This window comes from Erinaceus europaeus, chromosome 5 (genome assembly GCF_950295315.1).
Source record: "Erinaceus europaeus chromosome 5, mEriEur2.1, whole genome shotgun sequence".
In the NCBI taxonomy this organism is placed as follows: Eukaryota; Metazoa; Chordata; class Mammalia; order Eulipotyphla; family Erinaceidae; genus Erinaceus; species Erinaceus europaeus.
Window position 1 is genome coordinate 119,854,282 of NC_080166.1, and position 26,884 is coordinate 119,881,165.

The following is a 26,884-nucleotide window of genomic DNA, read 5'->3' on the forward strand; positions in this document are numbered from 1 at the left end:
AAGAGCCCCCTCGCAGCCCAGTTTTCCTGGGATCGGACTTTCCATCCCCCCTGGGGATGGGGGCGGCGGCGCTTCGCCGGAACGCCTTTCCAGCTTCGGGCGGCCTCCGGGACTGAGTAAGCCGGGCAGAGGGAGCTGCGGAGGATTTCCTGAGCGAAAGAAAGGGGGGGCGGGGGGCTTGATAGGGTCCTGAACCTGCGGGTGGGAGGTGCCTCTCCTCTCGCACTTGTTCCCCGCGCCGCTCCCGCCCCCCGCCCCCGCCCCCGCCCCCGCCCCCGCCCCCGCCCCCGCCCCGCAGCGGCCTCCGCCCCTCTCTGCAGCGCCGGGGCAAATCAGATCCCGTCGGAAAACGAGTAGGTGGGGAGGAGGATGAGGGGTGGGGGACCCCTTGACGTCACTGGAAGGAGGTGCCGGGGTAGGAAGTGGGCCGGGGAAAGGTTATAAATCGCCCCCGCCCTCGGCACGTCTTAGTCCAGGCGGGGAGCGCAGGGCGGACACTGGGCTCTTCCCCGGCGGCGGCAGCAGCGGCAGCGGCTCGGAGCGGGCTCCGGGACTGGGGCGCAGCGGCCGGTGGGTGCCGGGCTGGAGGATTCTCCCCGCCCCCCGGCTGGAGCTGCGGATAAGGGTTCAGCGGACGCGGGCCAGGATACTAGGAGACGGGCTCGGGAGACGGCGTCGCGCTCACCATGCTGAGCTGCGGGGACCCCGGGGCTTTGCTGTGCGCGCTGCTCGGCTGGGTGCTGCTGGCAGGTGAGACGCGGCCGCGGCCCGGGGCGTGAGCGGGGCTGGGACGGGCTGGAGGGAGCACATACCTTGTGGGCTGGGACGGGCTGGAGGGGGCACACACGCTGGGGGGCTGGAGGGAGCACACACCTTGTGGGCTGGGACGGGCTGGAGGGGGAACACACGCTGGGGGGCTAGAGGGGCACACATCCTGGGGGGTCTGGGACGGGCTGGAGGGGTTCACACCCTAGCGGGGCTGGGACGGGCTGGAGGGGCTCACACCCTGGGGGGGGGGGCTGGGACGGGCTGGAGGGGCTCACACCCTGGGGGGGGGGCTGGGATGGGCTGGAGTGGCTCACACCCTGGGGGAGGGCCGGGAGGCGGGACCCGGGGTTCCGGGGTAGGTGAACCTGCAGTCTGGAGGAGCGAACCTGGGTGGGAAGCGGGGACCTTGTTGGAGAGGGCACTGCTTGCGCCGGGGCGTCCCTTCTCGGCTGGGCAGTCTGGGGGCGACCGCTGATCAGTGGACCCGCCCGCTGGCGGCTGCATCCCTTGGCTTCTGATCCTCTGCCTGGCCCCGGGGCGGATCTCTGCGCCTGGGCTCTGGGTTTGGGGAGCGCTGCGCGCCCCGACCTACCTGGCCCCCAGAGTCTGCTCCAGGGCCCATTTTCGGCTTCCAGGACGCCCTCGAGGCTGCCTGGAGGCTGGAGGGAGGTCCGCGCGTTCTCGAGGCTGGGCACCGAGCACCCTCGAGCGGGCAGGGATGGAGCGCACCGGGCTGGCGGACGGGCGTTGCGTTCCTGGCTGTACGCGCGGACCGGGGGAGCTGGCAGCCGCTGCCACCATCACCTCGGTTGGGGGCCGGCTCCCCTCTGTCCTCGGGAACATGCGGGGAGCTTTCACTCCTCCCCGCAGCCCACGGGCCCCGGGTGAGCAGCCCAGCCCCGTCGCGACCTCAGTGAACCTGACTATGGCTTCGTTCGGGTTCGGAATTGCAGACATTACCCTTTAAATTCTGGGTTAAGAATTCGCGGTTGTGTTTGGACGACTCAGATAAAAATCTGCCAGGTGCCGGGCATTATGGAAACAAGGGACTTGTAGCCTCGGGGAGGGGTGGGTGAGGTCAGAAGATTTTTTTCCCCCCTTTTACTGTTTTTGTGGAGGCCTCGGCGTTAAAGTGTTAAGCCCCGAGGGCATTTAGGTCTTCGCACTGGTCGCTGCTGCCCTACCGGGGCGTGGGGTGGGAGCCAGTGGCAGAGCTCTTTGGTTCACAGCCCCTGTGTGCTCAAAAAAAAAAAAAAAAAGCCAGACTTAAGAGAATCTTTCTTTTAAACACCTGGGAGGAAAAATAAACTATGAAATCAAACGGTCACGAAGAGTAAAGTGATGGTAATGGTTTGCAGGCAGGGGGACCTGTAAGATTCAGCTTTAAAAAATATTTGTTGAACCCCAAAAACAGTAACAGTTAAATGTTATTTTCACAGTAGGAAGACCATTTGGTAGTTTTACCAAATAGTAGTTCCAGTTATATTGGCGATTTTTAAACTGAGAGGGGAGGTGAATTTAGATTCCTGATAACTGTGATCTGGAGAAGTTGCTAAAATGAAATTACTAAATGAAATACTGCTTTTTTCAATTTGAGAAGTAGGCTTTTTTGCTTGATTCTGGTTTTTGAAGCATGCCTTATATGTGTATCGGAATTGTTTAGAGCTTTTAAAAAACTTTGTAAGTTTATCCCGCTAAACTAGGCAAATCGCAGTGACTAGAGACAGAAAGAAATGTGTGTTTCTTGGGACATCCACATCATTAGTTCTGTTTAAAAAAAAAGTGGTTGACTAGTGACTAGTAAGATACAAATTCTACTGGTAATTTAGTTTGGAGAAGCTTTTCAGAAATGTAAAATATTTTTGTTATTCCTCCCACGTTTCATTTTACTTAAACAAGGCAAAAATCTTGCCACTATTTTGTGATTGCAAGAAAGCTTTACACAACAGACAAAATTTGGCAAGGCAAGGAGCGCCTTTACCTGTGCATTTAGGGAAAGTGCTCTCAGTGGTTATGGTTTGTAATTTGTGAAGCATGCCCTTGCCAACCTCACACTGATGCTTCTGAACTGCTGAACAGAGAGACAGCATCTCTGGGGAGTGGTGTCCGGAAACAGGTCAAGTTTCTGCTTGGTGGGTTTGTCAGGAGTCTACTAGTAGCTATCCTGGGCTGAGGTCTGCTGTAAGGTGCTATGTAACACGCTCTGTTAGGGAATGTGTCTCCCTGATGCATAAAAAGTTCAGTACTACCAAAAAAATGCATTTCCCTTCCTAATAGCCTCGGAAATAAAAAAAAAATAATAAGGTGCCAAATATTCTGATATTTTCAAGTCCTTTATATTGTCCTCTACAAAGGCTGCCAAGGGCTGGGGATAACATAATGGCTATGCAAAAGACTTTGATGCCTGAGGCTTCAGGTTCCATCTCCAACAGCACTGTAAGCCAGAGCTGAGCTGTGCTCTGGTAATAAATAAATGAATAAATAAAATAATTACCAGTCCTTTTTTATTTCAGTTTTCTTTTTTTTTAAGATCCATGTCCTTGATTAAAGTCACAGAAACATTGCTGTATTTTTATTGAGTAGCTGGCATTTACAGTGTTAAAACTAATTGGAAGTAATTCTGAATGTTGGGAGGATAAACTACATTACTAATACAAAGCTAAAACAAAGGTACATGAAAATATATCCATTTTCAAATTGAATACAAATTTTCCTAATAAAGCTAATCCCACCCAGCGGCTTTGAATAGTTTTTGTTTTTTTCCCCAGCATCTCTGAAGGCACACTTTTTAAATTTTGTTTTTCTGAATTGCATTTGAATGTTAATTATTTAGCACCTTTGGAGTGAATGTTCATATCGTGGATGACTTTGATAAAGGTAGTGCCTGCTCTAAGTCCTCAGTATTTTTAATTTACACTCTTTCTCTCCTTGCTGAAAATTCTGTAGTGATATGCCCAGTTTCTTTCCTAGTTTTCATATGTAAAATTCAGAAGTTTAAAATAGCTATTTTTGAATCCCTTTCCCAACTGTAAGATTTAACAAATGATGCCAAAAAAGACTGATAGGTCTTTCCCTTTTTTGTTCCTTTATTATTATTATTCTTATCTTTATTTGTTTATGGGATAGAAACAGCCAGAAATTGAGAGGGAAGAGGGAGATAGGGCGAGAGACAGAGTCACCTGCAGCCCTGCTTTATCACTTGTGAAGCTTTCCCCCTGCAGGTGGGGACCAGGGGCTTGAACCTAGGTTCTTGAACATTGTGTGCTCAACCAGGTGTACCACCACCTGGCCCCTTTTTGTTCCCTTCTTATCCACACTGGCATAGTAAATGAATGGCAGCCCTAAGATGCCAGAGCTTAAACTCTCAAGGAAGGGCTGGATTTTTATGCTCTCAATAATGACATTGTATTTTCCTTTTCACTAGTGGAGTGAACCTGACCAACCAATAAACTTGATCTTTATTGAGTGCAAAAGCTTAGTGTTAGAGCTTACTTGGATATTTTTTTCTCTGCATAACATAATGTGTAACACTGTCAGATACACTTTACTTCATAATCCTAGTTCTATTATATATTAAAGATAGCAGTCATTTTAAACCCATATGCATATCTTGGACTTTTATTCATCCTCACCTGTTTGATTTCAAAATAACTTTATTTTAAAAGAATTTTGGATTTCGACAGGGATACCTGTCCTGTCCTGTTACTTAAATTTACTTAAGCCACACATTTTGTTCTTCTTACCAAAAACTATTGAGACATTCTCAATGTATCTTGTGTATGCAAATATGGAAGATATGTTGGAAAAAAAGGTTCTGTATTGATCCTTCAAAATATAATGTCCTTGAGGAAAGGTGTCCATAACTACAAAGTTATGACTGATATTAACTCTGGCTTGGAAAATTCTGCAAAGCAAGAGCAAGTAACAGTTGTTTCTGTAGCGCTTTATGAAGATACATATGTGAGCGGACTTAGTGGCATATAACTCTTGGCACCTGGGGGTTAAATGAAAAGCTTGCTGGTGTTAAGTTCTTAGTTCAGTTGGACTTGCAGAGTTTTTTGGATATCAATCTTTAATAGTTTTTGTAGTGTTTGTCATTGCGGATAGATAAGGAAGGGCATTTGAAATAATACCAGGCATCATTTAAGTAAAACTATGAGGAATGATCAAAAGCATCTGTTGCATTTGAATCAAACAATGTAATTGAACAGAAAGAACAGTTCATTCTGTCCACTGGCCTTCATAGAGACTTGTAAGGAGGTTTGTAGGGAATAACAAGACCTGCCAGATGCTTTTCAAGATCATTGTTGGTTTCTCACACACTTGGATGCCTTGGCAATTGCAAGCTGCTGATTAAATTACTGGATTCTATACCAGATTGAGGGAAGGGAAGGAAATGGGAGGAATGGGGGAATTGAGGGAGGGCTTGAAAGGAAAACCTCTGGCTTCCCCCCACATCTGGGACTGCAGGGGGGTTTCATTAAGGAAGTGGTTCCATCGAGTCTGCTGAAGATAGTGGACTAGGTTTCCTGCATTGCTGCTGGGACGGATGTGGGGGGATGTCAAGAATTCCTGGGGATTTCCCATTACTCTTGGTCAAGCGGGATGCCTCTGGGCCATTGCTGATTATTGCTCCTTTCCTTGATTTTGAGCTCTTTGAGAGACTTGCTCTCTTGTCCCACAGACACATGCGTTGAGAGAGCTAGATGGAACCTCATAGATTCAAACTACTCATTTGATAGATGAAAAATATCCACCCAGAGCAGCTGGCTAGTAGCAACAGAATTGAATGTTCATATTCCAGATCACATTTGTTTCATGTTTGCATTTCCTCTACCCCAAATGGAGGAGATATATCCAGATGTTTGTTAAATGCCATTACTATAGTGCTAATATTTCTTTTAAAACTCTTAACATCTTTTTTTCTTAATAAGACAGAGAGAAATTGAGAAGGAAGGGGGAGATAATGAGGGAGAGAAAAAAGGACACTGGCAGCACTGCTTCACTGCTTGTGAAGCTTCCCCCTGCAAGTGGGGACTGGGGACTTAAACCCAGACACTTATATATGGTAATGTGTGCATTCAACCAGCTGCACCACCACCCTGCCCTATAAACTCTGACAGCTATAAAAACAGTTTTAAAGCAGTGGCAGGGAATGAATCCAGGGCCTCACACATGCAAGATACTGCTGAGTGGCCTACACAGCACATGTTTTTTATTCTTTATTTTTGAGAGAAGGGAGGGGGAACATCACAGCATCCCCTCCATCATCCATGAAGCACCTTGATGCCATCTGCCATGTACCCATGTGTGCTGGGACATGAACCAGGCCTTCGGGCATAGGAGGGCATGTGTTCTACTAGATAAGCTTGGCATCTTTCCTTTTTTAATTTTTATTTATAAAATGGAAATATTGACAAGACCATAGGATAAAAGATAAGAGGGGTACAAATCCCCCCCACCAGAACTCCGTATCCATTCCCTCCCTCCCCCATAGCTTTCCTATTCTTTAACCCTCTGGGAGCATGGACCCAGGGTCATTGTGGGATGCAGAAGGTGGAAGGTCTGGCTTCTGTAATTGCTTCCCCACTGAACATGGGTGTTGACAGATCGATCCATACTCCCAGCTGGCATCTTTTTTTTTTTCTAAATGAAGTGTTTTTAATGCTTACTAGGGCTCTAAACTAAGAATATCAAAAGTGTGAGTGCTTAACATTATACTGAGAGATCCAGTGAAAGGATGACTATTCTTTATGAGCAGCTGGAATCATTCTTTGAACTATTGTGGCTTAAATACTTGTGGTTTCTAGTACTAGCTTCATCTTTCACCACTTCGCTCCACACACCCTATACTCCAGCTTCACAGTCTACCCCAGTCAAAGAAATTACTTACCATTCTCTAGATGGTCCTTTTGCTTTTGTCACTGTGTCCTGCTGTTGTCTGACTGCAAAGCCGTCTCCTGCTCCTCCTCCCTCCCTCCCTATCTTTTGCTGCCTACCTTCAAAATCTAGTTCAGGTCAGGGAGGTAGCATACCAGCAGCACACAAGACTTCTATGCTCAAGTTTCTAGTTTCCATCCTCAGCACTACTACAGAACTGAGCAGTGTTCTGGGGGGGTAGGCAAGGGGGGGAGCAAAGAAGAAAGGAAAAACTCCAGTTCATAAAGGCTTTTCTCCAGGAGCTTTTCCTTACAGTCCCAGAGAGAACTATGGGTTTTTCTGTTCTTTCCACCTTAAATTATTCATGTTTTGTTTGTGTGTCTGTGTCTTCACTCTTGAGGGAGGCTTGACTTAGCTGTACATACACTTTCATCCCTGACACCTAGTGGAGGTGCTCAGCAGGCACTGGAATGAACGGGTGAATGGCGACTCTCATTTCAAAGAAGTTGTCCTCTGGCTGGGGAGGTCATTTAGTGGTAGAGTGTAGGACTTGCCTACTTGAGGCCTTGAGTTCCATCCCTGGCACTGCATATGCCAAAGTGATGTTCTGGTGTCTTCTCTCTCATTGGTAAATCTAAAGAAGAAACCTCACAGGTCCAAATCTGCATTCATATTTCAAATATTAAAAACCAGTATATCCATTTGGCCCCAGTTATAGTAGGGGGACTGTTCTAGTGTTTGTCCTCTGCAGTGAATGACCAAGACCCTACCTCTCCATGATAACCATCTTTTTCTAATTCCCTTCCTGTTTGCATGATGCTACTTTGGGGGCTTTGGAGCCACCAAAACTGGCTTCCTTCAGTCTGTGCAGAAGTAGTACAGTCTTAGCCTCTTTTGGTGCAGTAATAAGCTCTTCAGTTCTGTTGTGTGATGTCTTATACAACTTTCAGGGACAACAGTAGCCCCAGACCTTATGGTTTGATGTGCTTGTCTTCTGTTCTCAAACCCGAATTTGATTGCTGGACTAGGATGCAAACCTGAGTGGCAGAGACCCAGCCACACTAAAAAGTAGAGCTGTTTCAGTAGGAGCCTTTGTCAGGGGACCAGGCCAGTCTGCCTGTTTTCCTCTTTTCTTGGGGGGTGGGTGGGGGGGGATATGCTTCTTCCACCTTTCATGCAAAGGGGGTCTTGAGAATCATCTGTATGTAATCCTCTCCCATGGTTTGGCCTCAATCTTTACCTCCCCTTCTGTCAATACACTGCCTTCTTTACATCACACATAAACTCTGCACATGCCCACGACATTCTCTCCAGTTGGGCTGGGGAGACAGTGTAATGGTCATACAAAAGACTTTTCATGCCTAAAACTCTGAGGTCCCAGGTTTAGTCTGTCCCCAGGACAACCATAAGCCAGAGCTGAGAAGTGCTGTGATCTCTTTTTCTATCTCATTAAGTAATAAATGTTCTTAAAACATTCTCTAAAACCTGTTTTTCTGAGTATGGCTTATAGTCCTGCAGTGGTAGCGGTTTCTAAAACTTAAGTGAATCAAAGCCAGTTTCCATCCTCAGCATCCCCTAACTGTTTTGTTAGTCCAGTAAAAGCCGATGAGAAACACCAGGGCTGGGGATTTTGCTCAAGTGGTAGGCCACACGCGTTGTATGTATAAGGCCTTGGGCTTGATCCTCGAGAGGGAAGGAAGGAGGGATGGGGCCTTTAAAAAAGATAAATAATAACAACAATGATAAAAAAAAAAAAAAGACAACAAGGGCAGGGAGTTGGGCGGTAGCACAGTGGGTTAAGCTCACATGGCACAAAACGAAAGGACCCGCCTAAGGATCCCGGTTCAAGACCCCGGCTCCCCACCTGCAGGGAAGTCACTTCACAGGTGGTGAAGCAAGTCTGCAGGTGCCTATCTTTCTCTCCCCCTTTCTTCCCCTCCTCTCTGTCCTAGCCAACATCAACAACAATAATAACTACAACATCAATAAAAATAAGGGCAACAAAAAGGAAATATTAAAAAATCTTAAAAAAAAAAAAAAAGGGTAACAAAAGGGGAAAAGAATAGCCTCCAGGAGCAGTGGATTCATAGTGCAGGCACCACGCCCCAGAAATAACCCTGGAGACTAAAATAAAATAGAATAGAATAAAATAGCTTTCTAAAAACAAAAGAACGATAAATAATCAAGCAGCACTGGTTTTAGTAAGAGATTCATAGTCACCTCTTGTGTCAAGCTCTAATTCCTTTTCATTAATACCCTAGGGATGACCTTTGAGCCCTGTGATTAAGGGACTAGACCTGAGTTAGCCTCTTTGGGTCACCACATTGTTCTTAGGCCCTGTTTTCTTCTATACCTTCTAGAGTCCTACTTCAGGACTCATTGTACAGAATCTTAGACTGGTTTTGGACTTGCAATTTAAGTAAACAGTCTGTGGTTGGGAAGAATATGCGGCCAGATTAAGGTCTTAGTAGAGAGGGATGTAGTGGAAAATAACATAAAAGACTTTAACCGTTAACAAGGCATTTGCTTTCAAAACACAATTCCCAGATGGTGAAAACCAGCAAAAGTCAGAGTCTTTGTCCAAAACACTTGTCAAGGTGTCATGGTCCCCAGTGTGCAGTATGAAGGCTGCTGGCAATTTCCTACAGCTTCTTGCTGGTTATAAACGGAGTGTGTGGGCTTGGGAGAGAGACAGCATAACGGCTATGCAAAAGACTATCTGTCCTGCCTGTGGCTCTGAGGTTCGATCCCCAGTACTGTCATAAACCAGAGTTCAGCAGTGGTCTCTCTGGTGTAGAGAGAGAGAGAGGGAAGGGAAGGGAAAAGACAGAGCTGTGTTACATTCACACTCTACGTTAGCATTCTCTTTCCATGTTTCATTATGACAAATCTTGGCAAGTACTTTTGTCTTCTCCCACACTATCACAGTGCTAACAGGCACTTTTTCTCAGCCTGGTCTTCTGTCTTATTGCAGGGGTGGAGTGTGAATGGATTTCCTTCAGGCTACAGACCCACCCATGTGGGCTACACTAGCAGTGCTTTAACAATGATCAGATTCTTTTTGTTAAAAGACCTGAAGTGAACCTTGTATAAATAGAAAACTCTGACTTTTATTATATATAAATATAAAGCCATTTAAGCTCAAAGCCATCTTCAACCAAACCCTGGTTAATACCTAGTCTATAATTGACTTCTGTGAAACCCTTTGCCACAGATACAGAGCTTGGTTCAGTGTTAGAATCGTGGAGAACTAGTTTTGTTTTTTTTTTTTAGTCATCGTGGAATTACCAGTACAGATAGAATTTTTCCAATAGAAAAATACCATAGTACCAGAACTCCCTTCAGGGTTATGGGGTCTCAAACCTAGGTCATGCCTATGTCAAAGCAAGCACAGTATCCAAGTGAGCTATCTTGCTGGCACCATCTGGAGAACTTTTCAAGATTCTTTTACCCTGGTTTGCACTCCTGACCAATTTAATCCTAATCTCTTGAGTGGGACCTGCTATCAGTTATTTTAAAGTTTTCCAATGATTCAATGGGTAGACAAGGTTAAGAATCTCATTTTAGGGAGTCAGGCGGTAGCGCAGCAGGTTAAGTACAGGTGGCGCAAAGCACAAGGACAGGCATAAGGATCCCAGTTCGAGCCCCCAGCTCCTCACCTGCGCGGGAGTCGCTTCACAGGCTGTGAAGCAGGTCTGCAGGTGTCTATCTTTCTCTTCCCCTCCTCTCTCCATTTCTCTCTGTCCTATCCAACAACAACAATAATAACTACAACAATAAAACAGGGCAACAAAAGGGAATAAATAAATACACATTTTTTAAAAATCTCATTTTATTGTACTCCTGAACCACCTTGACATCTTGTTACACTTCAGAGTAGGGAGACCCACTCCAAAGTGTCTGTCTTTCTAAAAAAATATTCATTGTACTTCAGGAATTATGGAGAAAAGAGAAAAGTCACATCAGCACCCTGGCATATACCGTGTCAGGGATTGAATTTAGGAGTCCACGTTTTTAAGTCCAAAACTCTTATCACTTGCCACCTCCTGGGCTGCCTCAAAGATTCTGGTATAGCTGATGTGGGGTAGGACCAAGAATTTGCTTGTCTACCAGGCTGGGGGGCTGGAAGTGATGGTTCTGGTGGACCACCTGCAGGATCACACCCTGAGAGAGCCCCTGCCCTGGGCCAGCTGGCCAGTTCCAGCCACCTGCCTAGGCTCTACTCCTTAAAAATGAAGGAAACTACACTTACGAGAACTCCTGCAGGAAGGGGAGGACTTAGTAGAGAGCTGGGGCATGCAAGCAAAAGTCTGTTTTGCACAGCATGATGTGAGGTAGGAGCCAGACTGAATGGCTGGAGTGGGTTCTAGGACTAATAGTAGCCACCCTCTGCTTTGTACCTTGTGATGCTTAGCCTGGCTTCTGGATGAACATTGGCAGATGTCTATAGCATTTTTCTGACAGGTGCCATGCTGTGGGGCACTTGGGCTTAGCCCTGGTGGCTACCAGTAAGTGCTGTAGGAAGCTTTCTGTCCATCGTGATACTGAGCTGATGTATCTGCTTCCTTTTCTGGGATCTGTATTGTTCACTTGGGGGAGACTAAGGTCCACTTATTGGAGCAGAATGGTTCTGGTGACTCCCACAAAGTGCCAGGGTCTCTCCCTACTAGGGAGAAGTCTTTGCCTGGCTGGAGACAAAGTTGGTTCCCATAGGCACCAGTGGAGGATAGTGACCCTCAGGTTCTGTCTGAGCAGCCATAGTGCTCGACTTCTGTCATAGGATGCCGAACTAGGCACATGCTTTGCAGAAGAAAGAAAAGAGGACTTGAGCTCTTTGGCTTGTTGACACTTTGATTTACATAACCATATACATTGTATGTAAGTATGTATGCTTTACTCAGTCTCAGAGGGAGTACTGTTTTTGTGGTTGTCAGAGTATTCATAACTCTGGGCTGAGTTTTTCAGATCAAAATGTATATAGAGGGAGTCGGGCGGTAGCGCAGCGGGTTATAAGTGCACGTGGCGCAAGGACCGGAGTAAGGATGCCGGTTCAAGTCCCTGGCTTCCACCTGCAGGGGCGCTGCTTCACAGACAGTGAAGCAGGTCTGCAGGTGTCTGTCTTTCTCTCTCCCCATGTCTGCCCCTCCTCTCTCCATTTCTCTCTGTCCTATCTTAACAACGATGACATCAATAACAACAACTACACCAACAATAAAAAAAAAAAACAAGGACAACAAAAGGGAAAATAAATAAATTTTTTAAAATGTATATATAGTGTAGTGGAGGCTGGGCTCAAACCCAGGTCAGGTCCATGACAAAGCAGGCAACCTCCTGGGTGAACTATCTCACCATCCCTGTAGGGCTTTTCAGTAGGAAGAAACTGAGACATGGGTAAATGAAATACTTTCTCTAAAATCACAGAAGTGGTGAGTAATGCTGGAATTATTTCTGTCTGACCCTGTAGACTCCAAAGCTGGTCTCTTAACACCTTAGAACCAAAACGTAAAGAGAGGAATGAGAAAGGGCACCGTGAGGGTGTGCTGGCCACCGTTCTATCCTTGGAGTTTTGCCATCACTAAAGAATGTGAGAAGCCACTGGTACGCCAGGTTCAAGTGGCCTTGGGAGATTCCACTGCTACGTGTGGCAGACACCGATGAAATCTTCCTAAGGATGAGTTCTTACTATTGGGGTTTCTTCCCATGGGTATTCAAGGACCTCCCACAAAGTTTAGACATCCCAAAAGGCTGCTCAGAACCATGCGTGAGTGAAGCTATGTGGGATTAGACACTGCTCTCCCAGAGGAGCCTTTAAATGAGCTCATTTTATACATGAAGATGGAGAGCCCAGAACTGGAATTCTGGAAGAGCTCTCATCAAGGCAGGTCTTCCGGAAAAGTGGGGAATGTCCTGTCTACATCTTCTACCACTACCACCACCTCTCCCCCCTCCCCCTTCCCCTATGGTGATCACTGGGGGCTCAGTGCCTGCACTACAAATCCATTGCTCCTGGTGGCCGTTTTTTTCCATTTTTTTTTTAAAGTTGCGTAGGACAGAGAAATTGAGAGAGGAGGGGAATAGAGGGGACAGGTGGTGGCACACCTGGTTGAATGCATATGCTACAGTGTGCAAGGACCCGGGTTCGAGCCCCCAGTCCCCACCTGCAGGAGGAAAGCTATGTGAGTGGTGAAGCAGTGCTGCAGGTGTCTCTCTGTCTCTCCTATCTCCCCTTTCCTCTTGATTTCTGGCTATCTCTATCAAATAAATAAAGATAATCAAGTCATACAAAAGAGAGAGAAAGATACAGAAAGACACCTGCAGACTTGCTTCACTGCTTGTGAGGCAACCCCCAGCCCTGCAAGTGGGGAGCCAGGGGCTTGAACTGGAATCCTTGCTCAGGTCCTTGTGCTTCGCTGTACTATATGTGTGTAACCTGGTGCACCACCACCCGACCCCCTCCCGTCTGCTTCTCTGTACACCTTGCAGACCCCAGCAACCTCAGAGACTTAGAGCTTTCTTTTTTTTTTTCTTCTCCCTAATGAAACTGGAATACAGAAAAGGACCCCCGTGTGTTTGACCCTAAAGGCAGAGGGTGCTTGAAGTGAGGGAGGGGCAGTATTAAGTCTGTCCCCAAGGGAAGAGGAGCATGACCCCAGGACATGCTAAACACAGAGGTGATCTGCCTTAGTTCAAGTGAGCCTCTTCTTAGCCATCCAGGGAGTGAGTGTATTTTTGCTTTGCTTTACAGGAAACCCCAAGGCTCAAAGAAATTTGGTGAATTATTGAGGATTAATACTTGTGGAGGGGTCTAGCTAGAATTCAAAGCTAACCCTTTCTGATCTTGAAATTGGTGTTCTTTCCAGCAACACTTATCCAGTATATCTTTCTAAAATATATGTTATTTATTTCATATGTGTGTGTGAGAGAGAAAGAAGCCAGAGCACTGTTCTTTAGCACATGAAGTTCCAGGGATTGAGAGTACCATGGGAGCCTCAGGAATGCAAGTCCTGTCCTCTGCCAACTGGGCTGTTCTCCCTCACCCCATGGCTACCTAAGAGGTGATGAAATACAGAAATTAAAGGGAAATCATATTCTCTGGTTTGGTTTTGAAGGTTTCTAATAAAAAGCATTTTTGAGAAAAGACAAGTATGCAGGAACATTTTTTTTTTTTTAAATAGAAGGAGTGACTTCTGCCTGGTGGTCATAGCCACAAGCCCTGAGTATGTGGCAGTGTTTATTGTCAAATATGCTATCAAACGGGAAAGCAGTTCTTTAAGCTGTCACTCTTTGTTCATCCTGGGATAACTTTCAGGCAGCCAAGTCTATAAAAGTCAGATAAACAACAAGGGCAACAAAAGGGGAAAAACAGCCTCCAGGAGCAGTGGATTCATAGTGTGGGTATGGAGCCCTAGTGATAACCCTAGAGGCAGGGGGAAAAAAAAGTCAGGAAATAGAAGAATGTTTTACTTCTTTTTCCTTGATCAGTTACTTAGAGAGACCAGCTTTGATACCATGGAATGGCCGTGTTTATCAGAATCTGAGGAAGAGCCTGCCCGGCCACCTATGGAAGAGTTTCAGTTTTCATTTCAAAGAGGCAGTGGGAAGTGCAGTCCAGTAGACTTGGGCTTTGGATGGAAACCATGAGGCGTGGCGATAGAAATGCAATTTGAGTTTTATGATGGTTTTCTGTTTCTAAGTTGGCTTTCAAGAAACCTCAAATATATGTCTGTGTAAACGGAGAGGCAGGGATGTAGTAGAGGGGATTGCTAATGAGCGATTTTAAATGTAAACTCTTGTTCAAGCATCTCATCTATGATTTATGGCAGTGTTTTCATTTGGGAAAACACTGCTTAGCTCTTTATTTCCCCCACTTGATGTCTTTTGCTGGAACAGATTTTTTTTTCTGGTATTCTTTGAGATTTTTATGACTTCAAAATCTTTTCCATAGGGAATTCTGCTAGAACTAGAGGAAAGAATACATGGGGATTGAAACTGTATTGCACTAGAATAGGTGCTGCTGATCACCTCTAGAGAGCTAGGGTACATTTGATATGTAGTGGGTGTATAAAATCTAAGAGTGGCTCTACTGCTCCCTGTCCTCTTTCCTTTTGTCAAAGGAAAATACCGTCTGCAAAGCATTTACCATACCAAGGTCCTTGGAAGGCAAATAGGAGATTTATGAATGCTAATTTTCAGAAAATTCTTTTTCACTTTAGTCTGTTTTGATTGACATTCAACTCAGTGATTCTATATCTAGATATATTGATATCTCTTTGGGGGAGTAGTGAAATTCTGAAATGTAGAATTAGAGTGGCTAGGGGCTGGGCAGTGGCGTGTACAGTAAGTGCACGTAGTATGAAACACAAAGACCTGAGCCAGGATCCTGGTTTGAACTCCAGCTGCCCACCCCCACCAGTAGGGGCGTCACTTCACAAACAGTGAGGCAGATCTGCAGATGTCTCTTTCTCTCTCCCTATCTATCTCCTCCTCTTCTCTCAATTTCTCTCTCTCCTACCCAATAAAATGGAAAAATGGCCATCAGGAGCAGTGGATTTGTAGTGCAGGCACCGAGCCCCAGCGATAACCTTGGAGCAAAAAAAAAAAAAGAAAAAGAAAAAAAAGAGTGGTTGTATTCATTTCAGATGCACTTTTCAATCAAAACAGGAGGACATGGGCTTGCTTGCCTTGTTGGGGTAATTCACTCACATTTGGGGGAAATGTTAAGTACAAACCAGAGGGGGAAATTCTTCTAAATAAATACATTTTCAGGAGTCGGGAAATTCTTCTAAATAAATACATTTTCAGGAGTCGGGTGGTAGTGCAGTGGGTTAAGCACACGTGCTGCCAATGCAAGGACTGGCTTAAGGATCCCGGTTTGAGCCCCTGGCTCCCCACCTGCAGGGGAGTCGCTTCACAGGTGGTGAAGCAGGTCTGCAGGTGTCTATCTTTCTCTCGTCTCTGTCTTCCCCTCCTCTCTCCATTTCTCTCTGTCCTAACAACGATGACATCAATAACAACAGTAATAACTACAATAACAATAAAAAACAACAAAGGCAACAACATGGAAAATAAATATAAAAATAAATAAATACATTTTCTTTTTTTTAAATTTTTCTTTTTCTTTTTTTAAAAAAATATTTATTTTATTTATTTACTCCCTTTTGTTGCCCTTGTTGTTTTATCGTTGTAGTTATTGTTGTTGTCGTTGTTGGATAGGACAGAGAGAAATGGAGAGAGGAGGGGAAGACAGAGAGGAGGAGAGAAAGATAGACAGCTGCAGACCTGCTTCACCACCTGTGAAGCGACGCCCCTGCAGGTGGGGAGCCGGGGTTCGAACCGGGATCCTTATGCCGGTCCTTGTGCTTTGCGCCACCTGCACTTAACCCCCTGCGCTACAGCCCGACTCCCTACATTTTCTTAAAATGTTTTGGAATGCTATATATTTTTGGTAAGATTTCATGAGGAAAGCCAGGAATCATATCAGATTTAATTTTCCCAATGAGAATTTCAAAACCAGTCATTCTAGATTTATGTCTAACCTCCAATGTGAGTTCAGCCATGAATATAAGACTTTTTAGAACTTTTTAACTTATTCATGTAAAATGCTGAGTAACTGTCATCAATTAGTGACCTGGAGGGGGCGCACTGGATAAATGGACTCTTAGTCTTGAGGTTGTAAGTTGCCCCCAGGTATTGCATGTGCCAGAGTGATGCTCTAGTTCTTCCACCCTTATAAATAAATATTTCAAATAAAAAAATCATCGCGGGAGTCGGAGGGTAGCACAGCAGGTTAAGCGCACTTGGCACAAAGTGCAAGGACCGACACAAGGATCCTGGTTCGAGCCCCTGGCTCCCCAACTGCAGGAGCAGGTCTGCAGGTGTCTATCTTCCTCCCTCTCTGTCTTCCCCTCCTCTCTCCATTTCTATCTGTCCTGTCCAACGACGACAACAACAATAATAACTACAACAATAAAACAACAAGGGCAACCAAAGGAAATAAATATTTTTAAAAAACCATCACTAATTCATCTATATTTTATTTCAAGGTAAATACATGGTTGTATGTATTTTAAAAATATATTTATTTATTCCCTTTTGTTGCCCTTGTTTTATTGTTATAGTTATTATTGTTGATGGTGTTGTCATTATTGGATAGGACAGAGAAATTGAGAGAGGAGGGGAAGACAGAGGGGAGAGAAAGACAAGACACCTGAAGACCTGCTTCACCGCCTGGGAAGCTACTCTCCTGCAGGTGGGGACCCGGAACCTCAAACCAGGACCTTTACGCCAGTCCTTGCACTTCGTGCCACATGCGCTTAACCTGCTGCGCTACAGCCCGACTCTGGTTGTATGTATTGTGCAGTATGTTGACCATTGAGTAAGCTGTTTTGTTAACTATGAATTTTACTGGAGCAAAACACTATTAGTGAAGAATTTATGACTTCCTGTACCCAGAGTGTCCTTTCAAAATAAGATATACATAGTTTTAAGATGAACTCTTTGACTGGCTTGGGTAAGCATTTACATTTCTTGGTATTCTCCTAATCTACTTTCAGATTACTCATGTCCTACCTGATTACTCAGGGTCCTCAAAGCTGAATGGAGGCTGTTTCTGCTTCACATGTATAATTCCGAGTCCAGTACAATGCACTGCACACTCAGCAGATGCTGGCTGAACTGACTGAATCTGTATTCACCCTTTCCTCTGGGTCTCAGAAGCTAAAGAGGAATCATGGCTCCACATTAGGCTACTTTCTAAAAACCTGTGTGAGTATAGGAATAGAGGTGATTGGCAAAACTATGTCTGAGAGCTGGAAATAACTCTCTCAACATGTCTGTTCCTTCCATTTGGGCTGTCCTGTTGTTCCAGTGACCAGTTTCTTATCCTTCCTTGGCTGAAGAGAACATGACAGTTTGAGCTGGCCGTGTTTTCCTGACCAGACTCACGATTCAGACTAAGGACCAGGGGCCAGGCAGTGGTGCACCTGGTTGACTGTACACATTACCAAATTGAGGATCTAAGTCACTCAACTACTAAAGGAACAGTTACCATGATAGATTTCCTTTCAGTGCACCTTCCTGCTAGGAAACACCTGACTGGTAAGGAGTCCCAAATGGTACATTTGAGAACTTTATTTTCTGGGTGCACCCAAAGAGCCTAAAAATGTTTAGGCAATGTAACTGTTGCTGCCATTGTTCTTGCTATCTTGAGTAGGAACATTTGGGCTGAAAACTATTTCCTCTCAGCTCATCATAGGCAGAAGGAAGAGAGCAAAGGAAGGACAAGTTAAATCCTGGCTAATGTATGACATCTGATCATTTCTTTTTCCCCCCATTGTTGCCTTTCAAATCCCAGACCCTTTTCCATGCCTTTGAAATCTGATTTCAAAAAGCACAATGTGACCTAGGTTTACCTTCTAGAGAATGTTCGCTTGTGGACTTTTTTTTTCCAGTGGCAAGTGACGTCAGGTGAATCCCAGACTGCAATATACACACACACACATATATAAACCAGAGCACTGGGAGAAGACAATAGACCTTTCTTCTCTTAAGCAAAGGGGTCAAGGAAAGCAAAGTTGTAGAAGCAAGAGAATTGAAGGGCAGTTGGTCAAAGAAAACAATAGTTTAAAAGCAAAGATAAAATGTTAGAAAGTTTAAAGATTTGAAAATCTGTAGGAAAGAGAGAGAGATGGAGAGAGAGACAGACATACCCTGGTGTTCTTTAGCAAATGTGCACTAATTCTTCAGGCCTTACCTTCAGCATTATTCTTCTAATAGAATATCCCTCACTTCCTCGGTCAGGCAAGTTTCTCCTGGAAATCTACCCCCACCCCCCCAATTCTAGGTCTTCTTAGCATAGTACACAAATACAATGCAATTTTATATTACACATACACAGTTGCATATCTATACTTGTTTATCTGTTGTCCAGCCTAGTTTATAAAATAATCTAAAGAAAGGGAGTCGGGTGGTGGCGGAGCGGGTTAAGCGCACGTGGTGCAAATCGCCAGGACCTGGGTAAGGATCCCAGTTGGAAGCGGTGAAGCAGGTCTGCAGGTGTCTGTCTTTCTCTCCTCCTCTCTGTCTTTCCCTCCTCTCTCCATTTCTCTCTGTCCTATCCAACAACAACGACATTAATAACCACAACAATGTTTAACAACAAGGGCAACAAAAAGGAAAATAAATAAATAAATAAATAAAAACTTAATTTATTAAAAAAAATCTAAAGAAATATCTTACTTGTCTTATTGTATGCTGCTCTTAGTAAATGTTTAAATATTAAACAGGAGACTAAATGTTGAGGTTCTTTTTTTTTAATCTTTAAAAAAATTTATTTTTAATATTTATTTTATTTATTTATTCCCTTTTGTTGCCCTTGTTGTTTTATTGTTGTAGTTATTATTGTTGTTGTCGTTGTTGGATAGGACAGAGAGAAATGGAGAGAGGGAGGGGAAGACAGAGAGGAGGAGAGAAAGATAGACACCTGCAGACCTGCTTCACTGCCTGTGAAGCGACTCCCCTGCAGGTGGGGAGCCGGGGTTCGAACCGGAATCCTTATGCCGGTCCTTGTGCTTTGCGCCACCTGTGCTTAGCCCGCTGCACTACAGCCCGACTCCCTAAATGTTGAGGTTCTTAAAGTTAGGAAAAATCAACAAGGTGTGAGAGAGGAAGGAATCATATTGGGAATATCAAAAGAAAAAAAAATCAAAGTTGTCTTGCTGTAGAAGGTAAAAATAGCTCAATGAAAGGAAAAAGTTCCTAGAAGCATAGAGTTGTGAATTAGAATCTCGGCTGTAACCGTGTACATTAGTCTCTTGTGAAGTTGGTGGTTTAAGGGACCTTAGTACTGCTGTACAGAATTCTTCCTTCTGATTTTGTGTAACTTGTAGTTACTGGTTTTGGGTTTGTCTTCCAAAGTAAACTGGTTGACAAGTTTTTTTTTTTTTAATTGTACCATGTAGCACTTTTTTAAAAAAAATATTTATTTATTTATTCCCTTTTGTTGCCCTTGTTTTATTGTTGGAGTCATTGTTGGATAGGACAGAGAGAAATGGAGAAAGGAGGGAAGACAGAGAGGGGGAGAGAAAGACAGACACCTGTAGACCTGCTTCACCGCCAGTGAAGCGACTCCCTTGCAGGTGGGGAGCTGAGGGCTCGAACCGGGATCCTTATGCTGGTCCTTGTGCTTTATGCCACATGCGCTTAACCCGCTGCGCTACCGCCTGACTCCCGACAAGTTATTTTAAAGCCTCCTGAGTTGATGTCCAACTATTGACAGAGCTGGTGTTTTATTTTGCTTTTCCTACCACCAGAGAAAATAATATCATGGATGATATACATAAATATTCTAGAAATAGGATTCTAGTTAATCAAAGTATAAAGTAAAGACTCCTTGAGAAAATACAGTATTCCCCAGGTTTTGAGTCCAGATGACTTTAAATTATTCTGTGGATATTCATGAGGAAGGCCTTCATTTCACTTTTGGAACTGACTGAAAAGAATTTTCAAAAAGTTATTTCTTTAAAAAAGGACTTTTTGGTGGAAGCATATTGCTTCTAGTAGTTTGACTTCACTTCTAGATCCTGACTCTGTAAAATTTGCATAACATTAATTCCATCTCAGGATTTTTTTTTAAGTTTGTAAAACTTAAGCTTATTGCAGATATTTACTATGTAAGCTAAATGAACCTTAAGAAAGTATGAAAGTTAAAGGAATCCTGAATTAGAACAGTTCAGTCCATCTCGTTGGCTAAATAGGATTAGCCTCCAAAATATGTGTCATGAAAAGCAATTGTATTTCAAATTGTTTAATTTAGAAGGAAAGTGATTTTGACAACAGAAACACAATGGTCGTGAATGGTGTTTAATGAGCCCCAGAAAGTATGCTAATATAGCTTTCAAAACATCAGTTCCCCATGATGGATATCTTGGGCCATTGCACTTTTTTGGCCATTCAAGACTCAAGGTTGAGAAGGTTAGTATATATTATTGATCACAAAGACCGATCTCTCAGCTTTCCTGTTAGTTTATTTATAAAGCACATCTTTATAGAATTTAGTACTTCAGAAAGTTATTGTATGTCATTTAGATTTTAGAAATGATATCAGATTAAAATCGAATATAAGAACTTTATTATGCTCTGCTTTCTAATCTCATATTTTTCTGTTTTTATGTACAAAGCAAATGGTCTCCTGTTACTATTTATAAAATAGACTGTCAAGCAGACAAAGTTAACATGTATGAAAAAAACATACTAAACATTTGGGTTGGTTATAATACTTGGGGCTTTTTCCTGGTCTGAGAGCTAGAATGTTATAATACACACTTACTTGCCTGCGTGACATTCTTTATTTTTGCAAGCATTATTTTGGATTCAGAATCAAAATTTTATACTTTTGATGGCTATTTAATAGCACAACAACTTTATAGTGCTGTAATCTGTCCACTCCAGCCCTCCTGCCACCCCTCAAGAACCATGTGTGACTGAAAATTGTGTTGCATGACAGGTTATAAGCAGTGACTAAACTAAAATTTTAAAGCTCCAATTCCCGTTCTCATGCTATAACTATTACATGGTGAGTTACCATATGGAATGATCAAAACACTTTCCAGATCTCTGTAATACTTTTCTTTCCAAGGAAACCCACAACTGTCCACATGAGTTCTTAAGATTTAGAGTCCTGCTGTCATCTGCACTTCTGGAACTTTGGCACTGCACAGTAATGGAATATAATATTTGTTAAAATATTTGATCATGGACAAAAAGTATAATCCTATTGACATGTAGAGCAGGGCAAACTTTAGTTTTCAAATTCTGGATCACATTTGTAATATGTTTCTACATTAATAATTTGTTGTTTGAGAAGAATAAAGAAGATACTTTTGAAAGAAATGAAATTTGTAATCCTAAATAATTCAGAGAGATTAGAAGGTGCTAACATTAAGGCAGTTTCAAGCATCTTATTAATATTGCTGTCATTCCTACTTATCAACTCTATCCAAATGCCCTTCCAGCCGTAAGTATCCTGTTACTGGCTGATACTGTATCACTACATCACTCTGATTCTGACTCTAAGGAAGGTGCACCAACTGGTGAAAGTTTAATGGAAATGTCAGTCACCTCCCTGAACACTTTTCTGTTTTTAGAACGAGTGAGAGAAAGGAGAAAAGCATCAACATTTGTGGAGTTTTCTTTTCCTATTCCCATGTGGTGTAGAGAGGGACTCAAACACAGAGCACCACTCCATGCAGCCAGTCACTCTGTCACTGAGCTCCTTCCCCCAAACTTGTATGCATTGCATGTATGTCTGTTGAAATTTCATGTCTACTCAGCATTTTTTTTTCCTGGTGAAAAATGATTTCTTCTAGCCCGAAATCACTTATAAGTCAGCATGAGTAGTAGTATCATGAATAGTAGCGTGACAATGGTATCAGGCCTGGTTTTCCCATGGCACTATGAATAGTAACACTGGGTGAGAACAGCTTCAAATCAGATGTGCTTCCAGTTAGTGATAGAAAGTGGCCCAAGGGGCCGAGAGTTAGTGAATCAGATTAAAGGCACATGGTGCGAAGTGCAAGGACTGGCGTAAGGATCCTGGTTTGAGTCCCTCGCTCCCCACCTGCAGGGAGGTCACTTCACAGGTGATAAAGCACATCTGCAGGTGTTTCTTTCTTTCCTCCCTCTGTCTTCCCCTCCTTTCTCAACTTTTCTCTGTCCTATCCAGAAATAACAACAATAAACAACAAGGGCAACAAAAGGGAAAAAACAGCCTCCAGGAGCAGTAGATTCAAAGTGCAGGCACCAAGCCTCAGCAATAACCCTGGAGAAAAAAAGAAAAAAAAAAAAAAGAAAGTGGTCCAAGACCTACCTACCTGCCCAACTGACAAAACCTTTTTCTCTGCATTGCTCGGGCACAAAGACTATTTGTTCTGCTCATATGACTTTGCGTAACCAGCTGAAGGCCTACCAGATAGTATTTACCAAATACTTCCATGTGGTATCTTGCTATGTGGTATTTTACGTTCTGTCAACCATATCTCCACACTTGCTTCCAACAGCTTGGATAATTTCTCTGACATTGTATGGTAAATTGAAATGACATGTTGTCAGACAGCTTTCTGGAGGTTTTTTTTTTTTTAACTCAAAAGAAAAGTCAACAGTGTGGGAGTAGGGCATGTGTGTGTGTGTGTGTGTGTGTGTGTGTGTGTGTAGAGGTCTGCAGGCGATTTCTCACTGACTAACCCTAATGAACTCTGCTCTCACTTGAAAAGGTGTTTGGGCCCAGGTCATTGGAAGGGTAGGTTCCTGATGGTAGCCTGGTGACAGGCCTAGTGATAAACGAATGTGTCCTGTTAAACCATGACCCTACAAGAAGCCAGATCTCATAGGGACTCTGAAGATGGGTGCCCTCACAAACACTGGCAATAGGCATGTCCATGCTAGCTTTTCTCTTGGGGTTTTCAACCACACCGTTTTTTTTTTTCTTGTAACAAGTTTTATCAACTATAAGGAAAAAACGATCGTTTGAGTTATGATTGTTTGACATCAGCCACACAAGGGGTTGAATAGCATGAAGTTCTTTTTGTCCATTGCTGCAAGAATTACTTATTGGTTTATTGACATATAATTGAAATACGGGTGATGATACAACTTAAAAACAAACCACAGTCGGATTTTTCACATCACAAGTCTGTAAAGTAATACCAACAATAAATGCTGAAATTATTCACTTGAATAACTTTCTGTTCATTTATACATGTCACTCTGAGACAAATGCAGTGTAAGTGACTATTTTAAATATCCCTGTTTTGGAGCTGGGGAGGTAACTCAAAGAAAGCCCAGGACTTATATGCCTGAGGGTCCAGGCTCCACCCATGGGACTGCATATGCCAGAGCCAAGTGGTGATTTGTTTTTTTCTCTCATAAAAATAAGTCAATCTGGCGCCAGGCAGTGGTGCACTTGGTTAAGCACACACACTACAGTGTGCAAGGACCGGTGTTCAAGTCCCCGGTCCCCACCTTCAGGGGCACAGCTTCACGAGTGGTGAAGCAGGGCTGCAGGTGTCTCTCTCCCTCTCCACCTCCCCTCCCCTTTCAATTTCTCTGTCTCTATCCAATAAATAAATTTTAGAAAAATCTAAAAAGAAATCAACACATCTTTAAATATCATTGTTCTTTTTAATATATTTTCTATGAAGGCATGGAAGCAAGCAATGAGGGAGTCCTTGGTGTGACTTCATGTGGTAAAATAGTGGCTTTGCTACCATGTAAAGATATAAGAAAACATAGCAAGTCCTTGGAATTAGCAGCCTGCTGGAAATTAAATATATTCTTGCTGGACATTCCTTTCTGGAGCCTGAAGGTCAGTAGCACAACACCCCTTATCTAAAACAGCCTATTTGTCTACCTGAAGGTTACAGATCATTTTATCGCCATAAGAGATGAGTCAGCATTACATTAGTGCTTCATGTGATTGCCAAATACAACTCTCAATTCCAGCCCAAATAGCACTTTCCATATGTCCAACAAAAGAAGAAATGTAGTTCTCTCTCTCTCTCCCCCCCTCTCCTCTCCTCTCCTCTCCTCTTCTCCTCCCCCCTCACTCTCTTCATTACTACACCCCCCTTCCCAACATACACTTTTCATAGAGAAGTGTGTACATACATGCAGCTAGGTATGCTCATGTGTCTGCATTTATGTAAAAATCCTTTTTGTTTCTTTAGAGTTTTTCTTGATGTAAGGTCAGCTGTTGGGTGAGGTAAGATAACATTTTAGAAACTATTAGGGCTAGTTAATTGTAGGACTCAACTTACGCTGCAGCTGTCTTAGAGTTTGCCATGGCTTTCCCATCTTTGATTCACTGTGAGCTGGTGGAGCCTGAACCCTTTGGTTTTCCCTCTGTTACAAGAGGTGGGAAGGAAATACACATGCTAATACTTTTCATCACCGTGTGCTAGCTGGCAGTGCAGCTAGTGATGGCGGTAGGGTCTTCACTGAAAGCCGTCACTCACACTGGTGCATTCAGTTATTATGGACACTTCACAGTACCTGGTAAGTACTTCAACAGAGGCTTGGCAGAAGGGGTAAGATCAAGATTTAACTTGTTACCAAGTAATAGGACAGTGTAAGAATTAGCATCTCAAAACTATGGATTGTTTCTGGGAATTTGCTTCATGTACAGTTGCATTCTTAACCTTTCTCCCACCCTTCACCACCAACCAAAAAGATTTTATGAGATTTAATATGAGACTCAAGCTTTTAATAAGCTACATCTTGAGGGGGAAATTGTCCCGGTTATTATGAATTATGTTTAATTAACCTCACACAACCTTGGTAAAGATTCATAGTCTAAAAGTCAAATTTTAGAAATGTGATACTTGAAGATTTATATTGAGATAAGGAGGTCATTTGTCATGTAGGATTATGTACTATTGAAAACGTATGTAAAATCAAAGACAGATGCATTGTATTTGAAATAAATCTAATACATAAAGCTTTTTTACAACCAATAAATTTAAAATCAGTAACTGTAACATAAAAGGAAACACCCATAGATTTTAGAGAGTGCTACAATAAAATTTGAAATGCAAGCTAGTTTGTTAAAGTTCCAGTAACACTTTAAAATCTTAGATGTGACCTTAAATTAACATTAAATTACACTTTAAAAGGCACATTTTGTGAAACAGTGAGATTTTTATAATATGATTGTCAAACATCTTAACACAAAATAGGGGAGTTCTTGAACATAAAACAAAAACCATTTTTCTAAGATACTCTTCTAAAATTTTTTAAATAAAAAAGCTCATATAAGAATCTAACACTTGGTGGTGTCATGTGGCAACAAAGTTCAAAATAACTTAGTATCCTACTCTTTCAACTTCGCTTTGTGATTACTTTAGTCTACTTTCTCTATTTATTTATCTTGCCATTTTTGAATTATATAGTGTTTTTTAAGTAGAAATAAGAGACCTTACTTTTCTCAGTGGCCTCTATAAGCCAAAACTCCAAGTTCAACGGGCTAGCAGGTTTACTTCTCCTGCTATGCTCTCTTCATGGTTTGTAGACTAGATAGCCACCTTGTCACTATATTCACAGCTACATTTCAAGGGTCACCAATGTTAGCACGCACCCCTTTTTATCATTAAATACTATTTCTTTGTATAAATACACCATATTTCATTCGTCATTTGGTTTTTTTTTTACTTTTTGATTACTTTGAGTAAAGCTGCTATGAATATCTGTGTGCAAGTTTATATGTGGACGTGTTTCTAGTTGTCTTGGGTAGATATCGGGGAATAGAATTGCTGGGCCATGTTTTTAACCCAAGCTTAACTCAGTGAGCGAGCTGTTTTGTGGAAGTGCTGTACCATTTTCCAAGATGATTGCACTATTTCACAGTTCTGCTAGCAAAAACACCTAGACTTTTGACTTCTCTCCATCCTCATCAATACTGATTGTCTTTATTTTTTAATTTTTAGTTCTACTACTGAGTGCTTGCCTCACAGTGGTTTTAATTTGTGTCTTTCTGATGGCTAGTAATGTCCAGCATCATTCCATATCCTTTACTAGCCATGCACATAACTTCTTTGGGAAGATGTCTCTTCTGATCCTCTAATTTCAAAGTTGGCCATTTACATTTTGTTAATCATAAATACTTTTTAAAAATCATATATTGTTATCAATTAATATGAGCTCAGAATTATAGATTAAAATGTTATTATATTTATTTATTGGATAGAGGCAGTGAGAAATTGAGAGGGGAGGAGGTGATAAGGAGAGACAGACACTTGCAGTCCTGCTTCACCACTCGCAAAGCTTTCCCTCCTGCAGGTGGGGACTGGGGGCTCGAACCTGGGCCCCTGCACATTATAACATGTGCTCTTTACCAGGTGTGCCACTACCCGGCCCCAAATCATAGTTGTTGTTGCTTTTTAGGCTAGAGGAATTATAAAAATCTTTTTTAAAATTTATATTTATTGTTATGTGGAAAACTGAGAAATGTTATTTATGCATGTACAAGCTATTGTATAAAAATTTATATTTATTGTGATGATTAAACTTTAATGAGATTCTTATTTTTTTATATATTTATTTCTTTCTTTATTCTCTTTTGTTGCCCTTGTTTTTTTTATTGCTGTAGTTATTGTTGTTGTTATTGATGTTGTCGTTGTTGGATAGGACAGAGAGAAATGGAGAGAGGAGGGGAAGACGGGGGGGGGGGGGGGGGGGGGGGAGAAAG

The 26,884-nt window shown here is 43.0% G+C and overlaps 1 protein-coding gene across 1 annotated transcript in view; it reads left to right on the plus strand.

Annotated features, from left to right (window-relative positions):
• The first annotated feature begins 448 nt into the window (after nucleotides 1-448).
• FLT1 (fms related receptor tyrosine kinase 1) overlaps nucleotides 449-26,884 on the plus strand; it is a 186,610-nt gene continuing 160,174 nt past the window's right edge. The window contains exon 1 of the mRNA XM_007522390.3: nucleotides 449-750. Coding sequence (XP_007522452.2) covers nucleotides 687-750 — 64 coding nt within the window. The 5' untranslated portion in view covers nucleotides 449-686. The remainder of the gene's footprint in view (nucleotides 751-26,884) is intronic.